Below are 10549 nucleotides of genomic sequence, written 5' to 3' on the forward strand. Positions count from 1 at the left end.
AAAATCTAGACACAGGAGTCTTTTATAAAAATATAAGCTTCTTTTGCTCATTCTTTCATCCATTTGGTTAAACACCAGGACTTATGGTGTGCCCATCTGCGGAGACTCACAGGAAATAAAACATAGCTCCAATACAGTCTGTAAGATTTCAAGTTGTTAAGGGTGATTAAAAGAACATACATGGATTTCAGTTTTACTTGAACATCACATGAATTCAAAAATTCAATATTGAAAAAAACTAAAGGCAATTTCTGCCCATCCTGAGTATCTGTAGCAGTATTTCTGCAGTATTTGACATGAACAGCACAAAGAAAACAACTGGAAAGTTCTTCATTTATCCTGTACTCAGGATCTATTTATTGGTTACATGTTATAATACTTCCAAATTAAGAAAATGTGACTTTAAATCTAAACAATACACTATTCTTATAGCAGACAAAAGGGATTTCCCTCCTTTATTAAGTTTTTATTTTTGGATATATCAATTTGTACTCCTCATAAGATGCATGGTATTAAACAAAAAGGAAGAGTTTTTTCCTCCTATTTCCAAAATTTTCAGTCATCCTAGACGATCGATCATGAGCAGTGTTAAAGGCAAACAGTTAACGTGTACAATACATCATCACATTTCCCAGCTGAATTTTCTTCCAACCAGGATCAGCAAGTAGCTGCTGGGTGATAAGGAATTTGAACTTTAAAGCAACTATGTAATTAAGCTGGTAACTTAACTTCGTAACTCAAATCTAGTAAAACAAATTAGAGGTGAAAAAAACCTTAATAATTTTAATTTATGATGTGGGAGTACATACATATGTATGTACATATGTATGCTCACATTATAAATTTGTGTTGTTACTTTTTCCTTTTTGGTCACCTCCTCCAAGATAAAGCAAGAGGGAAAACAATAATTCAATAAAAAGTTAGGAACTGGGCACAACTTTTTAAAAAATTTCAACAGTATGTTTCATTGTATGTTACAATAAATGCTCTATAAAACTGTTAGCTGAAGCCTTAGATAAGAATAAGGTCTGTTTTGAGAACAGCACTTATCATTGCCCAAAATAGTTCAGAAAATATTGCAGATTATACGATATTTAGCTTGGACTACAGCAGATAACTTTGAAAAATGTTCCTCAAATTTTAAAAAGGGAAAGTAATTTTTTATCTACCTGCTAAATTATTGCACTTTTTGCATTACGAATGTCATCCAAGTTTTCTAAGAATTTTGAGTTTAAATATCTCTAAAATATGCATTTTGAAAACAATACTGTCATGAGATACATTTGCAAAATTATCCAGATTTAGATGAAAATGAGAACCTTGATAAGGGGAAACCTTGAACACTATTTCTCCTTCCCCATATGAAAAGTACACACATGAGCAGAATATTTAGAGTAAAATGAACATATTACCTGGTTTCTAAGGCACACTGTTTATAACATCTTAAGTGAGATTTATTTGATGAACTGCATTAAGCCTTCAGAGCATTTGCTACAACTCAAGTAGAAAGAGGCAAATATTCATGTAATATGCTGGTCTGTAGTCAAAAAAGATATTTCAACTAAAATATATCAATCCTCGCATCTGAAATCACTTAGACATTACTGATGTAGTATTTGAGAAAGTTTTTGTATAGACTCACATACAGTGCTCAACGCTTCAGAGGATTACTTAAACTCAGTTCTCTTGTTCAACAATGCCTCCTTTCCACTACATAAAGCTTGGTCCCAGATCTATTATCCATGGCCTGCCTTACATTACGTCATACTTTTGGTACCACTTAAAGTGATTATACTATAAAAGGCCTCCAGATCACTTTGTTCAAACGTAATAGCTGGTTTCATTAATGTTCCAGGAGCAAGAGAAGCCTCTCCAATAATTCTCAAGTTGATAAATTTGATTTTCCAAGTATTTTCCACAAAAGGGCAGCGGATGAGTCCAAAAATTTGTTCAAAAATGCCCAAACAAGTGTCCCCTCGGTGGACAGTTCCAGCAACTCCAACCATAACCAGACCATGGGGAGAAGATGCACATTTCAGTCCACGGGAATCGAGGTTGGGATTGAGAAAAAGATATTCTTCTTTCACTAGTGACAGCAGACGAAGGCTCACAATTTCTGCTCCATGGTAGTCTATCACCTTTTGTTCAGACGTGTTGTAATAAAACCTAAGCTTGACATCATGCCAGAAGTGCTGTGGCCCCCATTCATCTTGAGGTGGTCCCAGAAAAGGATTCTGAGAATTAAGAAGTTCAAAGAACCAGTGACAGAATTCTTCTCCTAACTGACGAAAATCAACTTTCTCAGCTTTTTTATCTTCTTTCTCCTGCTGATTAAGATAAAAAATACAAAACAAAAACCAAAGTTAATTCTTATATCTATTTTTCTATCTAGCCAGTTTCAGAGCTAAGTTTTAATGCACTGCTTATAAGCAGAAGGGAAATGAACTACGTGTTAACGCACTGAACTCATCATGCATAGTAAATTATTTTTGCAAAAAGGGGGAAAATCATTTTTTAATTCCCTAGCTTAAATATCTAAAAATTCAGCTAAAAAATTAAGGTTTAACAAAGCCTTTTAAAATATCAATGTGAACGAACAGTTAACAACGATTTTTGTAAAGCATTTTCTCCTGATTGTGGCAATGGTGCCACAAGTGTGGGAAAAAAAATGTTAAAACCTTCAAACTCCATGCTTTAAATCGATACATTTTGCAGCACATGCATCATACCACAAGAAGCTGATAATAATCATTTTCATTGTGTTTAAGTAGATACTTCTAATATAATTGAAATAGGTTATTGCCTATGATTGGGATTAATTTTACACTATTATTTGTTTTATTTCCAAGAAAATGTTATTGCAAAAATATACCTGGGAGGCTAGATTTTTATCCATCTATTTATTTCAGAGCATAATACGTGTCTCATTTACATGGTATGGGATCTTATATTTACTGAGCACCCACTATTGAATATACTGGGCACTGTGGTTGGCACTTACGTGCTATTTCCTTCTATCTTCACAAGCCATATGATATAGATATTATCATCATGCCCATTTTATAGAGTAAGAAAACAGGGCTCAGGAAAGTCAAGTTATTGAGCAAGTTCACACCGAGTATATGACAGACCCTAATTTGAAGTCACATCTGTATGATTTCAAAATCAACATTCTTTTCAGTAGTACATTAAGAAAGCCCTTAGAACATTCTTTCCTAATATAAAGGCAAATAACTCTCACTGTAAAACACATTAATTCAAAGCATGTGCTACATAGTTTAAAAATCTGTCAATGACCTAGAGGTTCATTCAATCAATATTTAAAAATTCACACAATATCTAAAATGTACAGTGGAGATCTAAAGAAATAGGACCAGACAATGTCAGCTGGAGGAAATTACTACAACAGAATTTTTCCTAGATTAAAAAAAAGAAAAAAATCAAATGTAAAAAATATTTAAGTTTCTTTCATGGAATTTTTGTGATTTAATACCAAAGAAAGTTTTCAAAATGACAAAGAAAGGGCTTACGATAGCATTATTTTAAAGTAGAAAAAATTTACAGAGAACTAGAGGTTAAATTAAAATTAAATTGATCCTGCAGTCTATCCACTGTCTTTAAAAATATATAGTCCTCATTTGGTAAGGGCATAAAAACTTTTTTTCCCTTACAAATCAACAGAATATTTTATATACATTGTTAACGGTCAGAAATTTTGTTTCTTACTGGTTTCTTACTGTTTCTTACTGAAAGTTTGCTTTACTGGTCTTCCTTTAAGATGCAAAACATATGAAGCAAAGCTAAAATCATTAAAAAAAATTTTAAAAAAATTAACCATGTTACTCCAGATCGAGGATTTTATCTAAAGAGTCAGAAGACAGAACTATGGTTCAAGATATAATTATAAAATCTATTTTACCTGTTGAAAGAGCCTAATGTCCTGAGAGGTCTTAACTGGTTCTGGTGTTTCCTTCAATTTCAGCTGTAATTGTCTTTTCCAGTAATCCTTTGCATGCTGAATAAGACTGTGTTTTTCAGTAGCTGGAGGTATAATAACCCCCTGTGATGCCAAGTATTTAAATATGATATCTCGATGGACTTTTTTACGCCTCAGAAGTTCTTCTACATTTTGACTGTATGCTAATATTGCACGAATGGCATCTAGAAGGAAATTGTCAAGATTAAGAGAATCATGAGTCACTTGTAAATTTGTCTAGGGTCAGCAGAAACTCTATCAAATAATACTTACAAACTCATGTCACGGTATTATTGCTTTTGCATGATTTGGTAATCATTTTTAAAAAAACAGGAAGAGGATTGTCAGGTTTGGGGTTTTAAAAAATACATTATTTATGGTTCAAATGAACTTCCCTATCTAGTATTCCCTCTTCCTTTCACTTCTCATAAGTTACAGTAAATTTTTTGCATTGTCTTTTAAAGTATGGTTTGTTTTAAGAAAAAATCTGAGCCAGAGAAAAAAATTGCTTTCCTCTAATAATGCCAATGGACCTAAACTCAATTACAATCCCTAAAACTGGTAAAATTACAACATTTTAGATGCACAAGGACCTCACCTCTTCACTCTACAGATAATGAAACTTGAGGATACATGAGGTATCAACAATCACACTTTTAAGAAGTGGCAGAATCCAGACTTGTGATTTTTAAATTTAAAAATAAATTACATTAAAAAACAGGCCAAAAATCATTTTTAACATGTGTGAGGTATACAGCATAGTAATATAATGAACTCCCATGTACACACCACGCAGGAAATTACTAATATCACTGAGGACATTAGTAGATAGTATAGACATAGTAAATTACTAATATCTTTGAGACCATCATTTTATCCCCTCCCTACTTAACACTATTCCCTCTCCCCACCCACCTTACAGGCAGCTATTATCCTAAATGTTGCTTGCCATTCCCTTGCTTTTCTTTATAGTTTTACAGCATAACTATATTTCCCTAAACAATATAGGTTAGTATTTTTGAACATTCTACATAGGTTCAACCCATCAATATACAGTTTTCTGTAATCAGCTTTTCACTTAATGCTGTTTCTGAGATTAAGCTATGTGAATATATGTAGCTCTAGTTAATTCATTTTCACTGTTGTACCATAGTTAATAATATATCTATAAATCACAAGATGTCTATCCTTGTTTACAGACTTCTATTGTGTGTCCAACTAAAAACACAATTACTTTCATATATGTCTCCCAGTGCACAGAGGGTCAAGCAGTATGAGCGTCACCTGGGAACTTGTTAAAAATGTAGATTATCTGGGCCCAACCCAAAACTACTGAATCAGAATCTGCATTTTAACAAGATCCTGAGTGATTCACAAACACATTCAAAATTGAGAAGCTCATGCATAGAATGTGTGTGTAAAAGCAAATTTTCCATTTTAGGAGATAATGTCAAACTTGTCCTCCAAACTGTAAGTTCTAATTTACACTCCTCCAGTAGTTGTCAAAAAGTTGCTTCACTTGACCACCAACACTTGAAGTTTATACATTTAGTTTTTTGCCAATCTGGTAACACAGGAAAGACGACTGATGTGTTTCGGTTTTCATTTCACTGCTTTCTAAAGTAACCTTTTCATGTTTATTACTTTTTTCCTCTTTGAGAAACGTCTACAAATCATTTGATATTTTTGTACTGGGAAGTTTCTTTTTATTTGCTTTCAGATCCATCATTTTGATCTATTACAATTTTAAATTCATTCACCTCGACTTTAGAGGTGATTAGCATGTAAAATATGTATCAATAAATGCTGAAGAACTACATTAAGTCTAAAACCATTTTCAGTCCAAACGCTTAAGAATTTCTTCTTTTAATGTTCATGGTTCGAAGTTTCAAATGAGAGATTTTCTTAAATGGTAACAATGTATATTTGATTAAGTAGAGAAAGTTTTAAAAAGTAGAATCTTGTGGATAAGTCATATACTAATATAGAGGGCTGGGATTTTCATATTCTAAAGTAAAATTCAGAAGGCCAGGTGATATACAAAATGAAATAAACGTTTAAGCTACTTATTACACTTTTATATGGACTCGTTACATTCAGGCTGAATATTAATCAGCACTTGAAATTTGTTCTACCGAAATGTTTATTTGGCTCTGAAAGTAATTATTCCTATTACACAAAATCATCTCAGTAAAAAAATCTAGGTCCAAAAAAAAAATAGATTCGAACTACCTGCTTTTATTACACTAGTTGTTTTACCTAGGAGACTGGTAACAAAATGTTTGCTATCCTCCTCCAAGCTTGATGAAAAATGCCTGAGCAGCAGCTGACACGCCTCAGCTGATTCAAACAAAATGAAAGACACCCTAGTTTCCCGGAAATTAAAAATAACTAACTATTCACGAACTCTGAATCCTCGAGACAAGCATTTGCCTCTAACATTCAATGGAGAAAACCTAGAAGTAGCGCCGTTTGCAGGGCAACCACCTCCTCCCGGAACACGGCGCGGCAGGGCCGCCGGACGCCGCGTCGCGACGGGGGCCGAAGTTCCCCAGGGTTCCGCCCCTGCGCGGTCCCGGACAGGTCGGAGGCGAGGCCTCACACCTCCTCCACGCCTCCGCTCCCGCAACTTGGGGGCCAAGTGAGGCCTTGGAGAGGGGCGACCGCCCTTGGGGAGAAGGGTCTATCCTTACCTTGGCGGTCGTCAGGCTGCACCAGGCGGTTGGTGATGGTGTCGCACAGGGCCATGATCTCGTCGTTGTCCAGTAGGCCAAGCAGGTTACGACAGCCCTCTCTCTCTGGGTAGCTAAGCCCCGACATCTCGACCCCTAAGAAGGGGGGAGAGGACGACGCCAATAATGTCGCTCCTTTAGGCCCACGGGGCCGGCGCCTTGGCAACAGGCACCGGAAGTGCCTTTCCCGTTCTTCGCCACTAAAGGGTCTCGGTATTCCAGACCCCTGGGCGGAAGTGGTAGCCAATGAGGCAATCAGGAAACGCGGTGCTCCAACTTGTGGTTCCGGGCTGGCCGGATCGGAGTGGAGTACCCCCGATCTCACTTTAGGGAAGCATCGCGTTTACACCGAGAACACCGACCTTCCCCTAGGGAGCTGGTGGCGGAAAGCGAATCTCCGAACTCCTCAGGAGTTCCTGCGAAGTGCGAAATGGCAGAGCTGCGCAGGTGCGTGGAAAGCGGGCGTCGGCCCCCAGTGTACGACGAGCTCCCATGATGCCGCGGGGCCGGCCAATGGAGGCGTCTCTTCCACGCCCGCCGGCTCGGTCCCCGGGAACGCTTGAAAGTTTTCTGTGGCTACTTCTGAGTTAGGCGCGCTTGTAGTTTGATAGTCTTCAATACATATTACTGTTAAAATAATTTGGTTTTAGCATTGTACTATGGAAAGTTTTTTAAATCACCTATCCTATGCCACGCCGACCCGCTTTCGCCTGACTCAACTCTCAAACAGCCTGGGATCGGCTGTCGCTTCCTTCCATTCTGGTCCTCGCGGGGTTGGTGTTAAGCGGCGCGGTATCGCGTTGCAATTTAAGGTTGGGGACTGGGTTTTACTCCGCCATCTACTAACGGTGACCGTGGGCAAGCTCTTTAGGCTTTTTGTCCCTCAGTTTTCTATCTGAACTGAATCTAGTAGGGCTACCTACCTCATAGGGTTGTTGGTGAAGGGTGGGGGGCAAGGGTGAAGAACAGTGCCTGGCCCTTAGAGTTCAATAAATATTAGCTATTTTTATTACTAGTAATATGACAGCAACCCACATTCACGAGAGGGAAACTGTCATGCTTTGCGGGACCAAGTCCGGATTAGGAATCATGCTTAAAACACTTGGCTCTTTCTCCTTCCATTTTTAAGCGTGTTTTACATTTGTTAACATTTAATTAGGGCATTGCCAGTTAGTAGCTGAAATGCACACGTCTACAGATCTGGTGAGCAAATTTAACATTTAAAAAAATCACAGCTAAATGTCAGTCATAAAATATACTGTATATATCGTCTTTAAAACAAGCATTAGAAGCATGGTTAATCTAATTTGCCAGTGGATGTTATTTGTGGGTATTTTACCAAACAGATACCAGTTCTTCATTTTTCATTAAACATTAACGAGTGCCTACCATACTAGGTATTGAAGATTCAGAGGAATGACACAGGCCTTTCTTTAAGGAATTTTTGGGAGTTTGGCAAGTAAAGAGATGACAAGCTCATAATGCTGGTGTGGGACCACATGGAAGGCATACCCAGCTTTTTCATTCATTCATACATTCATTCATTCATTCAGAAAATGTACTTATTGAGCACCTAACTACTTGCCAGGCACTGTTTTTTATGTTGGGAACAAATGCAAGTCCTTTGGAGCTTGCATACCAGTGGGAGGGAAAAGACAATAAACATAAACTATATACTATGTCAGGAAATGCTATGGAGAAAAATACATCAAAAAGAGGGTGATGGAGAGGATGTTGCTATATTATATGGCTGTCAAGGAATGCTTCTCTAGGGGACACTGAAGGAAAGACCTGAAGAAAATGGAAGCATGAACCACAGACGAGTGTCTAGGAGAAGCAACAGTAGAGGTTATGAGGAAGGAACAGAGTGCTTGGCATGTGGTTAGGGAGGCAGGGAGGCTGGAGCAGCTTGTGCAAGGAAGAGACAATGAGCAGTGAGGTGAGAGTTGTAGTCAGGATTGATCCAGAGCAGGGTTCCTCAACCATGGCACGATTGACATTTTGGGCAGGATACTTCTTTGCTGTGGGGCTGTCCTATGCCATTGTAGGATTCCTAACAGCATCCCTGGCCTCTAAGCACTAGATGCCAGTAGCACCTCCTTTCCCCAGTTGTGGATACCAAAAATATCTCCAATTTGCCAAATGTTTCCTGGGTAGCAAAATCACCCCAGTTGAGAACTACTGATATAGAACCACCTGTCCAAAAGTGCTGAGATGATGAAAATGTTCTGTATCTGTGCTGTCCGATACAATAACCACCAGCCACATGAGGCTGTTGAGCTCTTGTAATATGGCTAGTACAACTGAAGAACTTAATTTTAAATTGTATTTGAATTTTAATAGCCACATGTGGCTAGTGGCTACAGTTATTAGATAGTGCAGATCTAGAGCCTGGCAGGCCTTCATAGACTTTTTACCTGTCTTCATTTCCTGTTATTTTTTTCACTGTGTCACTTCAGACTAGTCACAGTGCTGTTTGTTCCTTAAACTTGCCATGTAGGTCCTTGCCTCAGAGCCTTTGCTCTTGCTATTCTGTCTGGTATAGTCTTCCCTCATATACTTGAATGACTCTCTTTCCCTTACTTAATTCAGGTCCATGCTCAATAATCACGTTGTCAAAGAGGACTTCATCATGCTGTTTAAAATGATCTCCAACATTGCCATACTTACACCTTCCCTACCCACTTAATTTTTTCTCTGTAACACTTACACTATAGTTTGTTGCCCTCCAGTAATGTGAGTTCTGTGTGCAGGGGTTTTTATCTGTTTTATTTTTATCTTCTATTACAGATCCTGGCACACATTATGTAATAAATATTTTTTAAATAAATGAATGTGTTGTAAAGCCATTGGGGGATTTTAAACTGAGGAGTGGCATGATCTGACTTGTTTCAAGCAGGAACATTTTTGGCTGCTGGTGTGAAGAACAGACTGGAAGAGGGCGCGAGTAGAGGCAGGGAGCCTAATTAGGAGACTACTACAATAATTCAGGTGAGAGAAGACAGTGGATTGAGTTAGAGTGGAGGACAGGATAACAAGTGAGGAATGACTACAAGGTTTTGGTTTGTGCAAGTGGAGTTACCATTTACGGAGAGGAGGAAGACAGGGAGAAGTAGATTTCAATGAAGAAACCGGGAATTTTCAAGAGAAATTCAGGCTTTCTAGAGAAAGTGGTGATGCCCAAGAAGGATTAAGCAAAAAATAAGGTGTGGGGCAGAAAAAGGGTGAAGAATTACAGGTAAAGGGAGCAGTAGTGAAAAAATGCATGGAAAACAGCATGGGTGTTTTTGGCTGGAGCCAGACAGTAGAGGAGCTGTGATGTGAAGAGAAATTTAATAAAGTTATAACAGTAAGAGCTCAGCACCAGGCCCTTCACAGACTTAATTCTTATAATCTTGCAGTAACAGCTCTCCCTAATGAACAGATGTGGAAGTCTGAGTTCAGTGGGATGCACTGAATTGCTTAAGGCTCCATAAGCATAAAACTGTGATGCTGGAATTTGAATACAACTGATCCCCACACCTCTTTGAACTGTTTCTATTAAATCATGTTCTGGTAGTTTCACTTACTGAATGCTTTTTGAGAAAAAAAGTTTTCCAGATTAGAGTGGTTTAGGGTATTAGATCTTACTATTAAAATACCCATTCACCAAAAAGCAGCCTATTAATAAGGGACTTTTAAAAATTTCCTGGAAACTGCAAGTTTCTAGGAAGGCTCTATGAATTTAAGGGGAAAGAGTTTGCCTCCTAGGGAAATATGAAGAACCTTGGTGCTTTAGATTTGTGGTTTTCAAAGGTTAGCGTGTATCAGAATCAACTGTAGGGCTTGTCAAGAGACAGAT

The 10549-nt window shown here is 37.9% G+C and overlaps 1 protein-coding gene across 2 annotated transcripts; it reads right to left on the bottom strand.

Moving 5' to 3' along the window:
* Window positions 1-326: 326 nt before the first annotated feature.
* On the bottom strand, window positions 327-7202 carry C17H3orf38 (chromosome 17 C3orf38 homolog). Of its 2 annotated transcripts, none has more exons than XM_088794114.1 (3): window positions 6670-7202; window positions 3920-4161; window positions 327-2327 (listed from the first exon to the last, which is right to left on the bottom strand). In XM_088794114.1, the coding sequence occupies exons 1-3, from the start codon at window positions 6794-6796 to the stop codon at window positions 1758-1760; spliced, it is 939 nt and encodes a 312-aa protein (XP_088650240.1). In that variant the 5' UTR covers window positions 6797-7202; the 3' UTR covers window positions 327-1757. The 2 variants fall into 2 exon arrangements, with proteins under 2 accessions (XP_088650240.1, XP_019600992.1); XM_019745433.3 differs by having other exon boundaries at window positions 327-2324; window positions 6670-7153.
* Between the last annotated feature and the right edge of the window lie 3347 nt (window positions 7203-10549).

Source organism: Rhinolophus sinicus, chromosome 17, assembly GCF_057876585.1.
Source record: "Rhinolophus sinicus isolate RSI-liver-muscle chromosome 17, RSI-T2T, whole genome shotgun sequence".
Classification (NCBI taxonomy): Eukaryota; Metazoa; Chordata; class Mammalia; order Chiroptera; family Rhinolophidae; genus Rhinolophus; species Rhinolophus sinicus.

What these genes read in the sequence shown, in the direction of transcription:
- C17H3orf38 (XM_088794114.1), bottom strand. Translation starts at nt 6,796, where the DNA reads ATGTCGGGGCTTAGCTACCCAGAGAGAGAGGGCTGTCGTAACCTGCTT. An exon ending in GCAGCCTGACGACCGCCAAG is followed by an intron (nt 4,162 to 6,669) that starts GTAAGGATAGAC and finishes ATTTCCTTCTAG; the next exon opens with ATGCCATTCGTGCAATATTA. An exon ending in ACATTAGGCTCTTTCAACAG is followed by an intron (nt 2,328 to 3,919) that starts GTAAAATAGATT and finishes TATCTTAATCAG; the next exon opens with CAGGAGAAAGAAGATAAAAA.